A 24,058-nucleotide genomic window follows, 5' to 3' on the forward strand; every position below is an offset into this window, starting at 1 on the left:
TAGAAAATGTGTAATGGGGAGTCGCCTCTGTCACCAAATGGGAAACATGTTCTGGTAGCCAATGAGCTCAAAGCCCCGCCCCCACATAAAAATAGGGTCACCTTAGCATCGAAAATTTGAAAAAAGTGAATTGAACCGGAAAACTGAGAATTGAAAGCAAAGAGGGAGGAACGAACAAAAAAGTTGAAAATACATATAAACGTTTTTTTTCACTTTGGTGACCATTTTAGGTTTAAATATTTTACTTACTTTATTTTAATTGTAGAGTTTTTGTTTTCAAATGTACAAATCTGGTTTTTCATTCACTTTAGACTGATCCTAATTTGACCCTATACACCGGAATCTGGAAACTCTATGCGAAAATGACAATCCAACATTCAAGATTCAAGATTCCTTTTATTTTTCATTGTCATTAAAACAATAAAATTGCATTTGGAGCATTGAAAATCCCCCTTATTATTTCAAAGCTGAGAAAAAAAACTCAGATTCACCAAATAAATACCCAATAAACAAATAACAGAAGTGCAACATCAGTACAAAAAGAAACACAGCAAGGACTAATAAAAAAAAAGACCTTCAGGTGTTGAGTCAATAGCAGCTGGATGTTGATGTACAGCATCAACATCAAGATGTATATTAATAAAAATAGGGGGGGGGGGGATTACCTTTTTCTGTAAAATTCAGCAAAAATGTTTCCTCCAACATGGTCTTAAGTTTTGGCACGGCTGTCCACACAGACGGCCAAGGTGATCTCCCACACTGAAGCATTCAATTATGTCTGGTTAAACGGCTCTTGCCTGGCGTCTAGAATGACCAGCAGATTAAATAATAGAACTATCAGAGCCCTCTCTGGAGCAGATGGAAACACAACCTGATACCTGCTTAATGCCCTGCTAAGCAGACACACACACACACATACACGTGTGCATGCACGCCGCCACTGCACATACATGCTGGCATCAGAAAGTATCGATGCACTGTAGGATTTCACTGTTGCTTCGTTCAGGGGAGGCTTGTCTGCGCAAACTGTCTTTATCTTCAACGCTACTGTATGTCTGTTTGATAATGCGGCGCTGCTCGTTTCAGGAATTTATCACTGGGTGGGGGGGTGGAAAAAGCTTAAGATCAAAAGGGTGGTGGTGGGGTTGGGGGGGTTCTAGGGGATCTGATAAAGTCGGTCTGGGTAAGATTTTTCCCCAGCAAGAAACAGACAGCATCCCAGGGAAGGAAAGGACTCTAAGGAAAAAAAGAGAGCAGCTTTTGGCAGCGCATTAGCATCTTCTGTCCGAAGCGCTCAGCTGGATCGGGTAGCGCCAGGAAACCTTACCTGACTCCTGTAGGTGTGTTTGGAGAACTTCTTTACAACGTTACAGAGGGGAACATGTAATAAAAGATTAAAGAAATCCTGGTATAACTTGACACTTTTAGATAGTTTTGTCTGAAAATACCTCAACCTTGACATGGCACACTCCTTCAAAGGCCTCATATTGCAATTCGTCAAATATTTATGAAATCAATGTTCTTTAAAAACGTAATAATGTCTGAATCTTGGCCGGAGATTTGGCCGTCAACGATCAAACGGCGCACTTGACACAGCAGATCCACGCTGTCAACGGAAATGGTGCGAGGGGATATATTTTCTTGGACATTAAGTGGTGAAATATCTCTAAAATGTTGCCGTAAATCACATTACGATGATTCAATAAACAGCGGCGGTGCTCTGAAATATACGACAGTGCACTCAAAGTTGCCTTTTTAAGGATGTGTACGGGCTTGAATAAATCTTTATGAAGGCAAGTTAGGCTATTTTCTTTTTTGGTTATTTTTTTGTGTGAACTCAACTGTAATATCAAGGGACATCCATAACTCAGAGCGCACGTCCCCCGACGTTAAGCACACCGCTGCGCTGCTTGCTGGGTGTAAACACCTGACCCCTTAGCAATCGTCTCCGAGGGCGGTGTTGCTAATCACTGAGTAAGTGCATGGCAAGAAAATAAGCTGAACTCCACCGAGACCCAGCCGCACACTGCAAATGTAGTTACTTTTGCAGGGGAACGGCTGTTGCAGTCGAACTGGTTCAGTTCCCACTCTGCAAATATTGTAAACAAGTCTCAAAGAGGGCACAGGTAATTAAATCGTGTCTGCTTCTATTATTTTCTTCTTCTTCACATTTTCTTTCTATGCACATTTTGATGTTTTCAACACTTTTGTCTCGTACGAGTGCGAGGCGGCCGTGCGCCAAGCTAGCCAGCTAGCTCCTGCAGTAATTAGCCACCTGTGTATACGCTCTGATAGAACTGCAGGCTCTCTATAAATATCCATACATCCATTAACATCTGCTGTACAAAGTGCTTCTCTAAGGCAAATGTCATGCACAGATAGATTTAGATTCAGGAAGGGGAAAAAAAAAAAAAAGTGGGTGTAGTTCCAGTATCCGTCAAAGACAGGTAGCAACACGTGGGCTGGTGTCTATCGCCTCATCTTCATTCGGCGAGCCCTGCCTCTCGGAGCTGCTGTTGGGAAGCAATTAGCAATTATTAATCAGAAAAGCCAGTGATATGTTATGCAATACCCATGCAGTCTATTTTAGACAATAGGACTTGACTCAGTTGGAAAGCTAATTAAAAGATAAAATCCCCTTCTTCTCTGTCCAATTAAGGACTTCTGTCAGATACAAGCGTTGGGATAGCTTCATCACGATGACACGAGTGGAGCGGTTTCATGCACGTGTGTGTGCATGTAGTCTTGGAAACAGCTGCCCGCCAGCGTAATTCCTTCCTCACATGTGGATTATGTGAGTGTAAGCATGTTTGTGGGAGCAAACGACACAGACGGTTTCCAAGAGACGCCGGTGTAGGAGAGGAAAAGGCCGTTTGGTTTGGGTGGGGAAATGGAGAGATGAAATAATGAAATAGAATGGCAGGTTAGGATGGATGGATGGCGGGGGGTTACAGAACAATAGAAAAAAAAAAAAAAAATCCATCCGTGTCCAGAAATGACCTTGAGATTCAGCTGGGCTGAGCTGATTGGAGATCAGCGATAATCACGGGGAAGGATGCTGTTGCCCGTGGAAACGTGCCCCCCACCCCATCCTCAAGAACACACATCTCTCCTCGTAGACGAACACCTTCCTAATAAACCATACGTTTTCAATAAAAATGCTAATTATCTTTACACTGCAGCGTAGGCAGGTTAACACTCCTACCTTCTATCTATGCATATGTGTGTGGTTGTGTGTGTGTGTGCAAAAGAAGAAAGGGGTGGGGGGTTGTGATGGTATCCAGAGTACAGAGTGAGATCTGTGCTGCGCATTTTAATGAATAATTAGACGATTTTTAATAAATGTGAAACTAGACAAGGCAACAGATCTTTATTATTATTCTGCAAGTGTTTTACGTTCATTCAATGTCCCGCTCAGAATTAATGAGAACACTGTCTTTGTAGCTGCATAAGGTAACGCTGCAGTTTAAGTGATTTTGCAAATGATCTGTCAAAAGATACGGAATAAGATAAAAGCAGAACCTGACGCACACACACAAACACACACACACAAATGCTGTCTAGTTCCGATTCTCCCGGAATTAAGGACATTTTCCAGCAATTGTTTACCTCCATTTAGCAGTATCTAAAATAGCACTAAGGTAGAAGAAGACTTCCTAGTTTTTGCTTCAGCTATCCTTGAGAAAACCTTGGAAGTTCCAGCAGATGTCACACTGACATATATTACCCTTGTTGAAAGTTAGACGCTAAATAAAAAATAAAGAACGCCCGTGATCTATGAGCGGATTTGATTTCCTATCCTGTCCCGCAGATTAAAAAAAAGGGACACCTGAAAAATAAATTCCCGCAATAAGCCCGCCAGCAGAGACGTCTATTAATCTAGCGATGCACCGAGTTGCAGTACAAATTGAATGACATTTGTTTGACATTTTCTTTGCCATTTGGTACACTTGTTGCTGCCAGACTTTCATTTAAAATCTATTAGTTTCTGGCAACCTTGAACTCTCGGGGTTCTTGCCTGGTGTCTGCCAGTCGCTGTTGGAGGGCCTCGTGGGATTGCGAAGGGCCTTGCTGTTTTGGTGTCATCAATCTTCGTCCTCCTGGCCCACAATAGGATTCATTCGTAATGTTGTGTGTGCCCCGTGTTTGCGTTTGGTTCACTAACATCAATTGTTTCACCTCTCATGCCCATTGACTGTATATGAAAAGTGGATTTAGTTACCCCTCCCCCCTCACGTTCCAAACAGGAAGTACCACCCGCCTCCAAGAAGTCAAAATCCCATAGACTTCTAAAGAGAAAAAAATAAAACTCAGTCATTATATTTATCAGAGAAACCATTCTTGCTCTGATAACCCCCATTTTTTTTGTGATACTTTTTCTTGCTGATCCTAATTTATTTTTTATATTATTTCTGTATTGCGAGTTATTCAAGTTATAAACTAACCAATCAGATGCCTCAGTAAAAGCATGTAGTCTCAGGTCGAATATTCAAATCATTTGATTGACAGATTTCGTGTAGCCTACTTTTGGACTTCCGACAAGCTCACTCCTGATAGACGAGAGTGGTTGCTATAGAAACATTGACTCTGATTCACTCACCAATCTCTGCTTACTGACGTCGTCTGGCTCCAACGTAGAAGCATCCGTACCACAAAACAGGGCGACTGAATTGAAGTCATTTCATTGGAGGCGGAAGTAAGTCTTTTTCAATGTCACACGCATGGTCCACTTCTCATTTACAGTCAACGGTCATGCTAAGACTGGACGATTAATTTGATTTGCAAATTTAATCGATTTTGTTTAGCCAAAAACTAAAGTCCCTAATTTTTTACCCAAAATTTGATTTAAATCGATTTTTTTTTTCGACCAAAGACTAAAATCTCTTTTCTTTTTCACACATAATTTGATATACAATTTCAATCAATTTTTTTGGTCCATAAAACAAAATTCTGTTTTTTTTACACATAATTTGAATTGCAAATTGTAATCGGTTTTATTCTGCCAAAAACAAAACCCTCTCTCTCTTTTTACACATAATGTGTAGTCAGAAAAATAGTGTCTTCAAATTCGGACATTACTACCACTTGATGATGTCATCAATAATCGCCGGTCATCTACTTTAATGTCTAGCTGCCAGTGCTAATAAAATACATAAATTTGGTTTTAGAAATTCAATCACAATCAAAAACTCAATACTGACATTAAAATGTAAACTCCTGCCCTCCGCCCACAACCGCACCGCGTATCCCCCTACGGAGAAATAGCAGAGAAATAATCAGCCCTAAGTCGCTACTACAGCAAAAGCCTTCAAATAGATTTTGCAGCGTGTGGTTTGTTGCTTCGAGTCCAAAGTCCCAAAACTGAACCGGTTCCATAAAACTGACGAAACTGTTCCTGTTTGGGGAACAAGCTCCTCGTTGGGGAGAAATGGCGAGGTGACCTCTCCAAACAAGAAAGCAGTGTGTCAGGGAAATAAAATCCTAATTTTCCTAAATATAAATCTCCTCAAACAAAAAATTCGAGTTTATCGCTAACATTGATTTATCGCCCAGCCCAGGGTCACGCCCTCCTTTCCTAAAAAAGAGGATCGGCTTGCGTTCCTCGGTTCTCCTCAGAGAGAAGCTCTACTTCCTGGAATGAAACCATTTTATACGTCTTGACTCCTCATGCCGCACACAAACTCGTACACACTTGTTTGGATTTTTTTCGGAGTTCAACTCGATCCCCTTCCAGATATTGCTTATTTATCAGGAGTTGTGCTAAACTGCACCAGTTAGCATGCATTTTTTATGAGCCAAAGATTTAATGGTTGCTTGTGTGTTGGGTGAGCGTGTGTCACGTGTGCTGTTTGTCATGTCGTTGGCTTTTTGCTGTAATGTGTTGAAAGATTAATGTGTGCAATATATAGTGCACAAGTTCTATATATAAACATCCAGAAGTTCCACGAAATGTTGCTTCTGTGTGTGTGTGTGTGTGTGTTGGGGGTGCTTTTTGGCCTCCACTCCATTCCTTTCCCTCTCATGGGACCAGTTCCATGTGGCAGGTCTCTAACGGTCTTGAAAGACACAAGGGCACAGCCTTTAGGATAAGGTTTCTGCCTTGTTCACATTCCACTCGGTCCCACGGGGAGCAAGGTGGAATGAAATTCATATGTTTAAGAGGTTCTGTGCAAGCGTCCATGTTTCAGCGTAGGGCTGCCAGGAAGCTTTGCAGACAGTCCTTTGTGCATCAAATGGTTGGTAGGCTTGACGATAACTGGTACATCCAGCCTTGTCATCCACGCCTACCCAGTTCACCACATTCCATGACCTATACACAACATTTACTGGCTTCTAAGGATGCTAACAATCCAAGTCATCCCATCAGTTTTTTTTTCCTTTTTTTTTTAGGTTATGCTGTTGCATTAACCATGTACATTTAGGAAATCTGGATTTTATTTCGTTCCAAACCGGTGATGGAACCAACAGGGATCATGTATGTGTTGGTACACATTGTGTCATCCTTCATCTTTTGTCTCCCTTCACATGTGTGGCACAACATATGTTAGATGCAATAGTGTCTCCTCGCTGCAGTGCAGTCTCCTCAGACGTTTGTGTAATGTTATTACCAATCACACATGGAGAGCATTCTGGCACTCTCACAAGGTTAGGATGAAATATGAGGAAGATTATGAAGATCTCAGATTGTATTATCATGATTTCCTTATTATTGCATCATTAATCTATTTTTGTCTCTTGTCTTCGCCCCCCCTCCCCACTCCCCCAACCTTTCTTTGCTGCGTTTTGCTTTCAAATCCTCTGCCCGTGGCTTATGCAGAAGTGGAACAAAAAGGTAAGTCTCCAACTCCAAACACACGCTGATATTACGCACACGCTCCAAAATCTGGAATGGAGAGTCACTTTGAAGCCAAAGCCTGAAATGATTTGTACTTTTTGGCTGCATGACATTTCCCTTCAAAGTCCCTGCGACTACTGTATAGGCAGCGATTCTAATTAGACACACTTTATGGTTGCATTGAATGAGTAGAATTTCACTTAACAAACTCTTTACAGGTCACAATGAGCCGATGAGCAGAGAATCACATTGATATTTATTAATTGATTGTCTGTCCGTGATATTTAAGCGCTTTGTATAAAAAGCTGATGAATATTCATTAAAGATTTCCATGCTTTTTAGTGAAATCTGTTATTGTTCCAAACAAAAACAAAAAAAGGGAATAGTGCAGTGCACATCTGGCATCTCGGAGAGTCTGTGTTGTACAGATGCAACATTCCAGATACATTACAAAAGTCCTTGTGATTGGTCACAGTGGCTTCCTACCACATCTCCCACATGGCTCGTAAGACACGACCCCGGGATTCCAAGATGGGAATACCGAACGGGGTGTGTGAAAATAATTATTGTAACATCTGCAAAAAAAAAAAAAAAATGCTGCTCTGTTAGCTGGCATAGTTGGTGGTTAGTGACAAAAATAGAAAGGGAGAGAAATGAAGACTGAGCTGTGAAGCTAATGAGGAGCTAAAGCGGGAGGGAGAATCAAGAATAAAGAGAAGGAGTGAAAGTGGAACAAAATGTGCCATTTTCTCTTCATTTCTTTACTGTGCGAGCAGGGTATTATCTGTTGAATAGAAGACAGGCTGCTGTGCTTAAGGATGACAGTGACTACACAACAAAGTGAGCCTATCATGTCATTATCAGTCACTGGTTGTTAAAGGTAACCTAGAACACAGTTTTATTATTTATGGACATTTTCAACAAAAAGAAAAAAGCAAACAAACTGCTGAAACTCCAGAGAGAATTGCTGACATTTAACATCAATGGGGTGAAGCTTATCTAATGTGAAAAATGTTGTTGTTTGTTTGTTTCAGTTTTTCTGTGCCCTGGTATTCTGCGGGGAGTTTACCAAAGTGAGCATCTCTTTGAGTCGGATCACCAGTCTGGTGCGTGGTGCAAAGACCCACTGCAGGCCTCCGATAAGATTTACTATATGCCCTGGACACCTTACCGTACAGACACTCTGACAGAGTACTCGTCAAAAGAGGACTTCATAGCAGGCCGGCCAACGACCACGTACAAACTACCCCATCGGGTGGACGGGACGGGCTTCGTCGTCTACGATGGTGCGCTTTTCTTCAACAAAGAGCGCACTCGCAACATTGTGAAGTTTGACCTGCGTACGCGCATCAAAAGCGGCGAGGCCATAATCGCTAACGCCAACTACCACGACACGTCTCCGTACCGCTGGGGCGGCAAGTCGGACATTGACCTCGCCGTGGACGAAAACGGGCTGTGGGTGATCTATGCAACGGAGCAAAACAACGGGCGCATCGTGGTGAGCCAGCTGAACCCTTACACCCTGCGGATCGAGGGCTCCTGGGACACCAGCTACGACAAGCGCTCCGCCTCCAACGCCTTCATGATTTGCGGCGTCCTCTATGTGGTCAAAACGGTCTACGAAGACGATGACAATGAAGGGACGGGGAACAAGATTGACTATATGTACAACACTGATAAGAGCAAGGAGACCACCATCAACATACCCTTCCCGAATTCCTACCAGTACATCGCTGCCGTGGATTACAACCCAAGAGATAACCTTCTGTACGTGTGGAATAACTACCATGTGGTCAAATATTCACTGGACTTCGGGAATAATGGTGAGTCCAAGACTACTTTTCTTCAAGCAATTCCAGTTTTAGGCAGAAAACTTTGCCTTTTGGGGAAGCGCGACTTTAAACCTTCTATAAATCTAGCTTAGGGCTCAAGTGGTGATTTGCTTAAAACTTGGAGATTGGGCTTCAATTCCAAGATACTCAAAAAATGGGATTAAATGTCTTCTTGCGTGAAACTCAACATCAAGGGTTTGATTGGGGCGTGAAACCACCAAAGGTGTCCCGATAGCCGGTTTTGACTGCAGACCACACTTGTGTGTGTGTTTGGTCAACTGACCTGTTGTTGCTCCCCCAAAGATTTGGAAAGGTAGTGAAGGTATTGGTTCCTATGATATATAATTTGCGGATCATAATACAATTCAAGAATTCAAAGATTGGGATTCAATTATGTACATAAGCTAAGCGTTTTAAGCACATTTCAGCTCCGTTCTCTAATGTGGTTCAGCCTCATGACAATTGTTCATGCCACAACAGCCGTTCCTCGCTTTCCATTAAAAGATTCTGACAAATCAGCCGTTGTTTCAACTCCTCAGAGTACCACAGACACAATTCATCTCTGTGTTTAATCTGCATCATAAATCTTTAACTGCATCCATTTGAGGAAACCTGGATAACCGCCCCAACTCTGCGGCTCGCTTTCAGCCGTGGTGGGCAGCGCAGCTTCCTCCTTGGTCGTTTTGCTCCGAATGGAAGGGCCCGGGCCCCTGGAGCCTGAAGGGCTATTTGCCCGGCGTAATTGCCTTTCAACACCTTTCTATGGAGTGGTGGAGGAAGTCTGGCTGTGTGTCTTATTAAATGATGTCTGAATTAGCGCATGCTCTTACATGCAGTTAGGAGGCCCAGTACAAGAAATTAGAGAAAGAGACAGCTCCAAACCCGGTTTCCACCGATCAGTGTTGCAGGCACGTGTGTGAGTTTGCGCGAAGCGCGACGCCTCTGCACAAAAAACGGGTATTTACAGCGAATAATGATCGGGACACACATGTGCTAATGCACTCGCTGGATGAGTTTGTGTTTCCTCATTTCATGAGTGTTTATTATGAGAGTGTGATCACTCTCATTATAGAGCCCGGCCTGTCTCGGGGGGCTCTGTAGAGAAGATCAATGAGGATTTCAATGTGGAGGATGACCTCCAGTGCACAGCAACAAGCCAGACTGCTGACCAGAGATAAATACATATAATCAATGCAACACTGTGTTCTTTTACTTTCCTCCTCACTCTACACTCCCTCAAGGAATAAATAACCTACCTGAAGCGCATGATTTTCCTATTCTTCAGAAAATAAGGCAACTGATCGATACTTTGAAGTTTGCTTTTGTTGTCTGTTGATACAATTTTTGCTCTATAAATTTCCTCGGAGAAAAGGAAACACTTAATATTTAGTTTTACTATAAACACACACTAAAGCCCTTTCTTTACCTTCTTTTTTTAAAGTTGTTTTGCTTGCTTTTGTCATATCATGGAACAGATAAAGGAAATGGGCTATTTGGAAGCTCACCCTGTTTTAGTTTTTTTCTGTTTTTTTTGTGTTTTTTTTGCCCATGTGAGCTTTTTAAGCCATAAAATGAGACAGGAAATGGGCCACGGACTATGAGAGAGACCAAGAAGCCGGCCAAGAGGACAGAGAGTAATTGGGCTACAACACAGACAGCGCATATTACTTAGTTGGAGCTATCTGGCTGGATAACAAAGACGGGCGCTCTGGAGAGGCAAAGTCGAAAGCGGTTGCTTTGTTCGGCTTCAAAAAAGGAGAAATATACACACAATCATTTTTTTTTTTAAGTAACTCCCATTGCAACATTTTGGATAAAGTGTTCTAAAGGGATAACCCTGTGAAGAAATAATGAAGAGGGTTGTAAAAGTAGGGCCAAATCTTGCAGATTTGAAATGCCAGTGCTCTGGTATAGTTTATTCAAATGTTGCATACAATACTGTATAATGTGGACGTTAAGGAGCAGAACAAAAACTTGAGCAGCATTGCATGGCCCACAGGTGCTACCTTGCCTCGCCACCCCCCTCTTTGTCCCGCCCAGTTTTCTGTTGGTTTTATGTTGTGGTCATCTGGGGGTGATGAACAGGTCGATGTAACTTTTGGAAGAATCGGCAAAAGTGAATTTTTAGATTTCCTTGGCAACATAGGTTTTTTTGTAAACCACGCCCACACATCTAATATTTTCATATGCTACGTAATGTCATTTTATTCATCTTGAGCCAGGGATTCATGTATGAAAGTTTCATACTCGTAAAAAAAAAAAAAAAATGTGTGAGAAACATTATTGCCACTTTAGTCAGATAGCCACGCTGACGCCGTTCAAAATCTACAAACTTTATCGCCAACATTATTTTCTTAAGTAGCTTCTCGATGACGCTTGAGGCTAAATCGAAATCCCTAATAGGAGATTGTACACTACACCGGCTGTAGGGGGCGTCATTCACAATGTGAAAAAATGTCATTCTAACCTGGTACTCGGTTTTTCTAATTTTGGTGAGTTTGTGAGTTTGTGTCAGGGTTCCAATATTTTGCGTAAAATGGCCATAAAAAATGCAAGACAGATGTCACTTGTTTTATTATCCAGATTATTTTCTGCAGTTTTCATTTTTTTGTTTTTCCAAGGATCAGAAAGCTAAAAAAAAACACCACAGCGTTCCGACCTTTGCGTAAATTCCTGCAGAACGCGGGGGCAGGGGGCAGGGGGGGGTATGCTTTAATGCACATCATTATGTTTGTCAAATGCAGCATATCAGCACAAACACTTTACACCGGCTGTGAAGTGCTCGAGTGGAGGGGGTGACTGTTGGGGCTTGTTTTGCAGCTAAAGGATGTGGGCAGTTTGCAGACCATCAACCTTTTTTTTTTCTTTTTTTCAGAAGTAAACACAAACCCATTTGTTTGGCGGCCATATTTTTTCCTCCAAAAAAACGACTACTTTGTCAAACGGACAGATTTTCTAACAAGGCCAATAGAGAATATTCATAAGAAATGCAACAAACCTAAGTGAAGTCTGCCTTTCAAAATAAAAGCACCAAAAGTGGCTCTTCAAGCTAGTCATTTCTAGACACATTTCTCTGGATTTCCAAACACATTTATCAGGCTTTAGAAAAGTACTAAGTGGATGTCATCTGCACTGCACTTGTCACACATTTACATTCAGTCGGAGAGGCGCTTCATCCAACACCATGGATGTTTTGTAGGGTCATGTTGTTGCAAATGATATCGATGAGGATAGGAAGGGCAACACTGAAAATAAACTGCTACTGGGGGTGGGGTAGGGTGGGGGGGTCATGCTCTTTTTGAAATACAGTGTCTGATGTGGGACATTGTCTAGCTGCTGCATTTTCTCACATCTATTAAGCAGCGATGGCTAATGCATTGCTAAACATAACCTTTTGCGATGACGCCTAACCTTTTATTTAATTGTTCTGCTTTATTATGACTTTTTTTTTTTTTCGGTGGGGTTGCAATCGCACATTCTGACAGCGTCACCCGCCAGTGAACTTTCAGCTTAAAAGCATGCCTAGCATTTGTCATAGAGTGGTGTCAGCTGAGTGTCCTCTCTAGACGCAGAGCTCTGCCCTTTCAGCGGCCGCTTCTCGCCACTGAGTTCTCACTCTTAAGCGGCTTTTTTGTTCCCACTTTGATACAAATGCTCTAATCAGTGATAAAAATAATATATATGCAGATGGATCCCGGTATTAAAACAAATGTAGGAGCTGCCTTATCTTTCCTTTTCCTTCCTTTTCTGGGACAGAGTTTCTGCAGAGCGGCCGGAGTTCATTCGAAATTCATCCGAGTTGCAGGGAGGACCGTGAGCATGAAGCAACCCCCCCCCCCCCCCCCCCCTTCCCTGACTTATTTCATCTGCTCCTGATTTACAACAATTTCTTTAAAGAATTACTCAACAATGCCATTTTAAGAATACTTTTCTTTACTTTTGTCCTTCAACAACAAGAACCTGTTAAAAACACCTAAAAGCCGGATTTTCATCAGAGTGGGTCTTTCCAATTTCCACTGCTGACCTGGTAGGGCAAAAAGGTGATTTTATGTAAAGCACTTCTATGGTTACGTTCAGACCGCCCTCTGTAAAGCGCGTTCAAGTAACCACGACCGATGAAAAGTCTATGGTTATGCGTATTTCAAGGTTCCGTATCCGAAAATGCTTTGAAAGTAAAGGCAGGTGAAATTTCGACCAATTAGGGATTCTGGATTGGCAATGATCAAGGTATCGACAGTCCGGTTTACATACCATACATTCCGAATGCACTATTTTTTTTTATTGCAGAGGGACGAAAAGATCATGTACGTGCGTTTTAGTGCACTATATAGTGCGTTCACCATTTAGCAGTGCTGACTGAATCTGTGGTTCCAAAATCGAGTGCCCTCGAAATTTCCCAGAAGCCTTTGCGAAAAACCAGTCTGCACCGATGCACACTAGATCGGCGAATATAGACCACAATGCATTGCGTTTGAACTATTCTTGCAAAAAATGTATTCAAATGTTTGTTTTTAAACCATCAACGTTTTCATTTTCAGAACACGGTAGATTCACAAATAGTCGTCACAGAACGCTCATTTTAATTCGATTTTCACTTTGTGAAGTTGATGATGTCACATTTGCCGTTTAAAAAAAAAAACAAGAAAAAAAGTGAAGATAGTGTCCGAACTGCTTTTAAAATCACAGAGACTTCATTGAAAGCGATGGCTCGTACGCGCATTTCTGAGCCCCGTGTGAATGTAGCATAGCGGAAGAAAGATGTATGGCATAGCCTAATATAGTTAAAGAGGTTGATTTTGAGCAAAACGACTGAAAAACGACTGAAAGATCACGAGAAAAAGGAAAGAAACCATCAAGCTAACAGATAATATTAAGGTTTATTCCCATGAATATATCACTCTGCGTGCAACAGTACAGGCTTATTTTTGAAATGTGTACTCTTTCTCCCTTGGCACTTAAAAGAAAAAAGCTGCTCCTCCATCTATTGTCTGTTTGCGTTTTGTTTAAGTCTCTTTTTTCTTTCCCCTCCTGTTTCTCACACAAAAACATTCACTCACAATGGCAGGAATCTCAGAGTTTCCTCTCTGCCTTCTCATACATCTTTCTCTTTAACTCCATGCTTTCAGTGCCCCCTCCCTCGCCTCTCCCCCCCCCTCCAATCTGCCCTCCTTCTGCGCTCCCGGTTTGTTCCCTCCACATCACACAGGGCTATTTCATCCAGCATCCTTTGATGCATATATTATAGATGCCTAGTGCATAAATGCCTATGTAAAGTCGGAGTCAAAGTCACTTGTCTCGGCATCGGCCCTTTTAATTCCAACCCCACAATCCCCCGAATGCTCGCTCATTCTGCGCTGTTTATGGAGCTGTTTCATCACGTCTTCTTACATGCATTTTATAGAGGCTTGCCCCTGCGCAGCGTGGCTCCAATGAAGCATTTGAATAATTTATTACCTCCAGTCTGCCTTGCCACACTTTAGAAAGTTTTTTCCCCCAACAAAGTCACAAAATTATTCATGTTATCTGCATTTTGGGGATGGGAGGGGCAAAGAGGGCTAAAACCAGGAGCAGACCAGCTTGTGCTTCCTGCATTTTAGATCCAGTTCCACTCCTTTTTTTTTTTTTTTTCCTAAAGAATTTCCTTAATCGTTCTTTCTTTTTCCCCCTAAAATTCTCAGATAGAACAGTCTTAGAAGACCTCCATTTAAATTCTTTGTACTCTCTTTATGTGCTCATTAAAATAAAGTAAATAAAACCTTGGATGAACTGCAGCACATGATGTATTACTCTGTCACAAATTATTAAATATAAACTACTCGGAGACGTGAAACAAGGAGCAGGAACAGCTAAGTAAACTTTCTGATTTTTAGTAGCTTGTAGCTTTCTTTTTTTTTTTTTTTTTTGCAGCAATAAATATATATTTCATTATCACCCCCTCATGACGATGTGTTTTTACCCTCTCTTCTCTCAATACCTCAGTTCATTGAAGTCTGCAGGCATTTCAATGCTGGAGCATTTTAATCAGGCCATAACCGGGTTATGGCAGCAGCTTTTTTATTTTATTTTATTTTTTTTATTCTTTAGCTCTTATACCTTTAGGTCAGAAGTGTTCCAACTTTTTGCAAAAAGGGCTAGATTTGGTCAGGTGAAAATCTGAACTCTTCTGATAACATTAAGTCTGATTTTATAGAAATTCTAATGCAATGCATTTTGTTTTTCTACATAGAACAAAAATATACATTTTTCTCCAAATTACCAAAAATGTTGTATTTAAAGACCAGAAATAGATTCAAGAAAATACTTGTGTGGAAAAAACAAATGACACACGGCATTCTTTATTAAATCCTCACTCTAAAGTGCCCTATGTGAACAAAAAACAAAAAAAACTTATTTAAAGGTACAAACTACAGACACTTTGTTTTTTTTATTTCACAAAAAATGAAGAAAAATTGCCTCCAATGAACATGACTGCTGGCGGCTCTTCTTGTCAAATTTTATTTTTGATTTTTTGCTGTTGACATTTCAGAAATGAGCTGGAAGAATCCAGAACAGTGTGCGACAGGTTAACCCTTGTGCTATCTTGTGGGGTCCAGATGACCCCACTCCCAACGTTAACGTGTCTCCAAGGGTTAAAAATGGCTTATAACGGTATTTAGCCAACCACAATCATGGAATCACACACACATTTGTTGGACAGTGCTGAGCCGGTGGACGTTTGAATGCAGGACGCATTTGGCCCACTGGCCGGACTTTGGACTTTTAAACCTTCATCCCCGGAGTTTTAGGTCCAGCGCTAACATTCTTTGAATTATCACAACGCTTTGTTTACGTAATTCACGGAATTCGAACGGAAAAACAGCTCTGTGCCGAAATGCAAGAGCGTCTACGGAATGAACGTAAATCTGATTCTGAGTAAAGGACCTTTGCAGCACTATGCAACATTTCAGAGTTTTCTCTCACTAAATGACAATTTACCTTTTGGCGGTCTCACTGTTTCGTGGATTTTTTTAAGTGCAATCTTGCATGCTTTTTGTTTTCCCTCTTTATCTTGATTGGCTATAGATTATTGTCAATCAATCCCCAAACGCTATTCAGCTTTCCATATTTATTTACAATTTCAATCGTGGTCAGATCTAGGGCTGCACGATATGAAGAAAACTCGTGCTTTGTGATATTAGTGATCAATATTGCGATGACGATATCACTTGCGATACACGAACAAATAGCAAAAAAACGAAAAATATATTTTTCATTTCACTGCAACAGTTTCATTTAAATAAGAGTCAACATAACCCATATTGTACCCCAAATGACCCTCGTCTACATAGGAAGCAAACACCTAACATAAAAGGGCTCCATCTGATTGATTATCAATGTAAAAACGTCTATCCGATTGGTCAAAGGCATAAAGGGATTTATTTGATTTGTTAAATACTTAAAGCTGCCATAAGATTGTTTTAGCACATTTAAGGTTGGCATTTATTCCAATTGTTGCCATCTTTTGCGATATGAATATTGCACAGCTTCATATATCAATAAAGATAAATTTGCAATTTATTGTGCAGGCCTACAAAAGACCTGGACTTATTAGATGAAATCGCTGGATTTTTGCATCCAAAGTTCTCTAAAAATGGTAGCTTCTTTCGAAACCCCTTCATTCCATTATGTTGACACAGCTCGTCCACATTACCATCCTTCCCCTGCCATGCTTCCTAATTTATCTGAGTGTTTTCTTTATCATTATTATATATATATATATATATATATATATATATATATATATATATATATATAGATAAACTTTATTAATCCCAAAGGAAATTTCAAATGGCCAACTGCCTACACCTAAATAATGCAATCATTCCACAAATTAGAAAGTGTTCCTTTGAAAAAAGAATGATTCTTCTCTTTCAAACCTGTTGTTTGGACTACTGCATGATATTTAAATTACAAACAGATTCCACATATCTAATAACAATGTTAAAAAAGAATATTAATAAAGATAATAACCCTTTTTTCAGATAACTGTAGATGTTCTCCATATCATTAATTCCATTCATTTGCAGTACCAGTAATCATTTGTGGCAGAGGTTCAGGGTCTGATCTCCTCACAGCTCCTCCTCCTCCTACATCGCCTTTCAGCCACCAGCAAGAAAACTAGCTGTTCTGAACCAAAGTTTCTATGAAGAGCCTCATTTTTAAGACTTAACCTTATCTGAACGACTGAAGCAAAACAAGCTGTCTTTGCAAAATGTTTACACTTTCTCATTTAAATTCATCACTAAGGAGCAAAACTTTTTTTTATAACAACCTTAATGTTCACCTCATTTATCTAACAGCACTAATGTGTTTGTCAGTGTTACTTCTACCACCAAGAAAATAAAAATCTATGAAACATTGCTGTTGTATCATTATTTTTTTGTGGAATTTCTTAGCATTTAAAGTTATAAAAACGTCGCCTCACTCGTCAAACCTGAACGCAAACTATATTTTCTAGCCGTACTGACTATTTAGCATATCAGAAGGTGAAATCAACAACCCTAACATAAACCTAATGAAACAGTGGAGCTCCATTATGTTCCATGAACTGTCCGGATAAATAGAAATGACCTTTGCTGGCCGCTCTGTCTGCTCGGAGCAATTGAAAGGTTTACCTTTGACCTCTAAATGGTCCAAATCAGAGTTCCATTTCCCAAGGAACTCACCCATTTGAGTGTCTATTGTCCTAACCCCTCCACCCCCAAAACCCCCACCCGCTTACACCGCCTTCTTCCTCCGCTGTTACGAACCGCACGTCCAGACTGCTCGGCAGGAAGTGTGAACGCATTCATGTGGAAACCGTCTTTCACCGGATCGCTGATGGCAACAACCTTCGTGTTCTTTTTCTGCTCCGCCCCAATCCTATTTGTTTAAAGAATGTTATTATGTCGTGTCACAAAATAGACAGTTTATCTTCCGAAAAAGTCAAAATTCAAATGAAATTTTAGGATATCATTAATCTGTGCTGAAAAAATGTAATATCATGGGGTTCTTCTAGATAATCCAGAAAAAAAAAAAAAAAAAAATGTTTTTTTCTTTCTATATAGTTGGTTAACAAAAATAAATGGTAAATGGCGTATACTTGGAAAAGCGCTTTCCACCTTCCTTGAAGGCCCAAAGCGCTTTACAGCCACACACCCTCGACACTCGTGCGGGCACGGCAGGATTTGAACCTGCAATCTTCCGATCACCCGCCCTACCGCTGCACCACGGCCGCTCTGGAAGACTTTCACATGACTGAATTTCACGAAATTTCCCATCCTTTTGTGTTCCAGAATTACACTTTGTTTTTCTGCCATCTGAAGTCCAGATCACATCAAGAAACACACCATCAACCATAAAGGTCACACTGACCATTAAGAAAGAAAATTATTAATAAAGATCGTTACTTTTTAGAAATCAAAAGAAACACAATGAAAAAATGACACAAAATAGAAAGGAAACATTTCGTCAAAAAAAAAGTAACTTTTAGAAATCAAAATGAAATGTTGAAAAAATAAGAAACAAAACATCCTTCTGTGTCCTCCAACATCATCATCCAGTCTGTGATGTCCTATTGTACCAAACTTTTCCAGTTGCTTGTTTTGTTGAATTTTTTTAACATCTCATTTTGATTTCTGGAAATTATTTTTTTTTTTCATGTTTTGGTTTTTTTATTTTAAATTCCTGAAATGTTTTTTTTATCCCCACTTTTTTAATTGGTAATTGTTTTTTTTATTTTTTTACCTTTAAAATGTGTTTGTGTTTAATGTTGTGTTGATGCGATTTACACTTCAAGGCCACCTTCATTTTGACATTGAGGTACTTCCTTTTCTACCCGTGTTAGCCACTCCTATGTAATTTTACTCAATAATACATATAATCTAAACAAAACAAAACAAAAACTCTTCGTTTCAAAGCCACATTTGATCCAGAATTGTACTTTGGAAATAGATGTGCTGTAAAGGTTTTGGATTTTTTATCTTGACTGCTAACACTGAGATAGGAGCAACATTTAGGATTTTACTTTTAGAAAACCCAAAATAGCTGATACATGGGATATTTTTGTGGTTTTTCCGAGCCACAAGAATAAAGTAGGAAAACACACATCATCATTTTAGTCTCTTTTTTTTATTCTCAAAATGGTTTGTTCCAAAACTCCACATTTAGTTTGCTATTACAAAAGCAATAGACACATAAATATGGATAACAAAACGTTTTTCATCAAAACATGTTATTGTAGTGACTAAAACTTTGTTAACATCTCTTTGCTTTAGTGAATTTATTCCAAAGCATGACATCATTTTTTTCCTGCTCCATAGTATCAGTATATGAAGGGAAAGCTGCACCCTCACAGGTGGAGCAGCGGCTGCTCTGCTTGCAGTAAAGGGGGAATTCTTAATGAACAGAAAAAAGGAGGTTAATAGGATTGCTGCAGCAGTCAGGTAAACCTTTGCTCTCTAAATAAGGCTCAAACCCCACATGGGAGGGCATTTCTGTGACTTTGGCAAAAATAACACTCGGTAAGGTTTCCCCCCCCAGGAGGGGGGTGTCTTTTACTCTGATTCTGGGTGTCGTTACTTCCTGTTCCACAAGTTTTCCCTGAATATAAACATTATATATTTTTTAAATTTTGGATATTGACAATGTGACTCTTTTTTTTTTTTTTTTGTATTGATCACACTTTCAAGGACAATGCATATGAGAACCGGACCGAGCAGGTGTGACGTCTTTTACAGAAAACGACCTATTTTTGATTTTCCTACCAGTAGCGCGAAATGATGTTCTAACCATCCAAATGCCCTCCCTTATCAGTTAATCCTAGCTATATGAACGAACGCACCGTTTTGATGTCAGGTTGTTTGATGTCATCGTGCGGACGGAGAGATACTGTAGACAAGGATCGCCGCAGAGTTATGGCGGGTTGTGCAAGAAGTTAAGAAGTGAGCTAGCCTAAAGGTCCAGACCTAAGTGTAGCCCTTGCATAAATTGTATTAAACACACAATTAAAAGTAATCTAAAGTCACAAAAATGGCGGAAAAAAAATATAGTGACCACAAGATCGAAGGTAGCACATTGCATATGGGCGGTTCGCCAAAACTAAAAATGATGATGTCATTGGGGCCAGATGTCGTCAACAAGCAGTGATTGGACCAGATCTGTCTGACTCATCATTTCTTTGGCAACCACTTTACCCAATAAAGAGTGACCTAGTCGGAACTCCACCTCCCTTAACATTTAAAAGCGGGCCACACAAAATCTGTCAACCAAACGCTTGGAACGACAGACGTGAGACCACAAACTTTTATTGAAGCATCTGATTGGCCAGTTTATAGCTTGAGTAACTTGCCCTACCGAAAAAAATATAATGAAAAAAAATTAGGATCAGCAAGAAAATGTTAAAACAGAGGTACTTGTTTGACCTGTTGCCTTCTGGGAGGTGCCACTGAGACATCCGAACTGAAACAAACAAACTCATAAATAGCTTCTTTCACCAAGGCATTAACCATGCTAAACTCCAAAATGCACAGATAAAATCTGCCACGGCACATTACAATGTACATGTTTATATATGTGTATATGCATACATGCAACTCTTCCTTACCTACATGCTGTTTTTGCACATCTGACATGTTTATATCTGTACATATCACTCTGCACACAATTACGGACATTTTATATTCACACATTTTGCATATTTGCAAACTTCCATTTTACATCTTGTACATACTATACATATTGATAGTTTTTATATTCTACTTGTTAGATTTTGTCCTTGCAGTTTGAATGGTGATGGCTTCAATTTCATGGTCCAATTGGACAGTGACAATAAAAGCCTATCTTATCTCTTTTCTTATCAGAGCAAAAAAGGTTCTTCTGACCAATAGAATGACTGTTAATAGCTATGTATTTCTCAGTAGAAGTCTATAGGATATTGGCTTCTTGAAACCAGCAGGTACTTCCTGTTTTGAATTTGAGGTCCAGTTCTCATTATGCAGTCAATGATACTAGAGTATAGCGAGGGCTCCTCAGCAACATTTGGGAGTTTCCTGTGCTGGAGCTAGCATCCAAACTGCCTAAGATCCCATATGAACATACTCCCTCCACATCTAATTCTCCAAACTGTCACTGTGTTACACAACTTATCTCTACAATGCTACGCACAAATGCATTCTTTGACAGGTGAGCCTGCTCTCCCACCCTCTCTCATTTGTCTTCCCTAACTGCACCCGTCACCGCCTCCCCTCCACGACTCCCCATCCTCCCCCAAATAGATTACGACACTGCCGTTGCAGCAGGGACCGAACTTGTGCTTCAGATAAGCTGCTGCACCTGTTCTCCGCCTGCACTGTGTCCTTATCAATAGAACGGTCCCAGGCAGAACCTCTGCGTGCTTTTGGCCTCTGCACCAGGTCCCCTCTGCCAAACAGCAAACGCCGAATGAGGCAGACCTGGCCGGTACAATAGGGTGGAAAGGAAACCTGCCCCCCCCTCCCTTTTTCACAGGAAGTATACACAATCCTGAGAGTGGCAAGACAAAGTGACAACATGGCATTGTGTGTCTTTTTTTAAGTTTGTCTGTGAAATTCACAAACTGTGCATGAAAAAGACCAAGTTGATGAATGGCCACTAAGTTTGCAGTGAAAGGTTACAGTTTTTTAAAGCTCATAAATGACATTTTCCCAGATGAAGCCAAAGAATTAACGTAAATCTATTAAAACGGTCAAGGCTTTCAAAAATATGCTGATGATTGCTTATTAAACGAAGAACAAAAAAAAAAAGAAGCTATTTTGTCCTTTCAGTTTATTTCTTTGAACATGGGAACTTCCCTTGGTCTCAAAAAAAGGAGATCATCAAATGCCCCCAAAACCTCAACATCAGGATGACGTGATTGTGCAACTATGAGGCAAAGCCAGCAGGGCCGAGCAGCCGTGTGTCTGGATGCGAAACATTAGCCGTGGAAGAAGGGGATGTCTGGCAGCCATTTTAGAGGAGGCTCTATTAGTTGAGGCTGTTTCTTTTTTATCTTAAAGCATCACTTCTTTGAAGTGTTCCGTTCCGTCTTATCACCAGGCTTGAGCTGCTCGCCATGAGCTCCATGAGCGCGCGTCTGTTGAAGTGTTCGCGCCTGAGAAAAATAGGTCTGGAGAAGGGAGCGCGTCTGTGTGCACGCACTCTCCTGCCATAGGGATGGTGTGTTATCGCAGTATGCAGCCTTATTCACTGTGTGTGCATGGGTGTGTGTGCAACCTAGAAAGCTTTGCGCCCCCACCCCCTACTGAGACTATCATTTTGCTATTACCCCTATGGAAGCATCACTAAGATGGCTTGCGCATATATGTGCATGCAGGAACAATTATTATTCATTTATAAGCAATCTTGATGCATGACAGCTTTATTTTTATAGCAGCTTCCATATGCAGAGGGCATTTAAAGTGCTTTACAGAGATGTAGCGCTAAAACAAAGCATCATTATAGGGGAAATGGTTAAAGTGCTGCATTTTCTACAGAGGCACCAGAGAAGGGCAATGATGGGGAACATCTGAGCTCATCAGCTAGCTGATGGAATCATAGCAACTGAAAGAAGCTTCACCCTTTTTGGTTCTTATTCTATTCCGTCCGTTGTAGCAGAGCTTTATTGAGTTTATATACCGTCAGTAGATCTGATGGGTATTTGGTATCAGCAACATTAGACTAGTCCTGACATCATTGCCAGTGTCAAGACTTGAGATCAGTAGTGATGTAGTCAGTTCTCGTGGTTCTGATTAAAACTCAGGCAGCAGCATTCTGAAGGAGCTACAGCTTTCCAGCAGTCAGTTTTGGTAGAGCAGACATATCGGTGACCGTAGTACATCTTGCAGGCAATGAAGAGATGCTGCAAATCTCTGGGAAGGTGATAAAGTGGATTTAGTTGTGGCCTGAATGTGTGAGCCCATAAACCCAGAATTTGAATTTAGACTCGAGTCTAGAGCCTAATGGACAATAGTTCTTCTGGTGACAGAGCTACTAAAAGAGTGTCATCTGCATAACCGCGATGTGAAACATTCTTGGTTTGAAAGATCTGAGAGAACGTGTACTGATTGAACAAAATGGGTCCAAGAATTGAACCCTGAGGAACTCCACTTGGCTATGAGACTCCCTCAAGTTTCTGAGCGTCAATAGAAGTGACAGAATGTAGGATGAGATCTAAACAAACTATGGAGTGTACTTGATAACCCCACCCACTTCTCCACTCTATCAAGATGGGTTTTAGGATTTACAACATCAAAGGCTTCACTTAGATCAAGTAACAAAAACTTCTCCTTACCACTGCATTTAGCCTTCCAAATAGAAAGTTATAAAAAAAATTGCGTCTTCGAATTTGGACGTTACTCCCACTCGATGACGTCATCAATAGTTACCGGTCAGCTACGTTAGGGCAGACCTGCTAGCGCTCTGCAACATGTTTTTTATAACTTTAGAAAGGGCATGCTAAAACAAAAAGTCTTTTCTTACATTTAAGTGTAAACTTGTGTGCTTCAAAGCACACCCCACATAAAGAAAAGTGCTTCTTCTCCGCTTCTTCTTCTTCTCTGATTCGGCCTAAATTTTAGTCACAACTACTCTTATGTGTGGATATTAAATGTTTATCATTGAAAATATGCAAACCTGTACGAGGCGCGCATGGGGCCTGTAAGGAATATCAAGGTTGTAGACCTCTTGGTGAGCCCTTAGAGCAGGAGTGTCAAACTAATTTTCACCGAGGGCCACATCAACATAGTGGTTGTCCTCAAAGGGCCAGATATATCGTATACATGTAACTAAATGTAATGAAAAATAAATGTAACTACTCCTTAATGTTAAACAACCCGTTATTTATTTATTATAACCTTTTAAAGTGACAATTACAGTTGAATAGAAAACATATGTTTTCTTGTTACTCTAGCATAAATCCTTTTAAATTTGATTCTGTTGATTCGGTTAGGTTATATGGACATTGTTTAAGTCCTAATGTATAGTTACCCAATCCAATATTTCAAGTCTGATTCCCCCTAGATATGAATAAAAACACACCAATTTTTGTTTTTTATTTTAAGAAATTAAAAACTTTTATGCTCTCGCGGGCCACATAAAATGACAAGGCGGGCCGCATTTGGCCCGCGTGCCTTGAGTTTGACACATGTGCCGTATCGCGAAAATGCATGGTGTGAGCAACAGGTTGTAGCGAACACTTGTACCCCACTTAAGGGTAAGTAAAAGTGACACAAGAATTTTTCATTTTTTTCAATCCAACGAAATCTCCCGCTATGAGCCTGTTACTGCTGTGCACTAAGATCATATTTGATGTGGCCGTCCTACAGGCACTTACGTATCATGTTCACACCTCATGTCT

General features: G+C 40.6%; 1 protein-coding gene across 10 annotated transcripts in view; it reads left to right on the forward strand.

Moving 5' to 3' along the window:
- The window catches only part of LOC101166443 (adhesion G protein-coupled receptor L3), a 177,957-nt gene that overhangs the window by 78,470 nt on the left and 75,429 nt on the right, over positions 1-24,058 (forward strand). For all 10 annotated transcript variants that reach the window (XM_023956148.1, XM_023956137.1, XM_023956155.1 and 7 more), the window contains 2 exons: positions 6,818-6,832; positions 7,870-8,658. In XM_023956148.1, the coding sequence (XP_023811916.1) occupies positions 6,818-6,832; positions 7,870-8,658 (804 nt within the window). The remainder of the gene's footprint in view (positions 1-6,817; positions 6,833-7,869; positions 8,659-24,058) is intronic.

This window comes from Oryzias latipes, chromosome 1 (assembly GCF_002234675.1).
Source record: "Oryzias latipes chromosome 1, ASM223467v1".
Lineage (NCBI taxonomy): Eukaryota > Metazoa > Chordata > Actinopteri > Beloniformes > Adrianichthyidae > Oryzias > Oryzias latipes.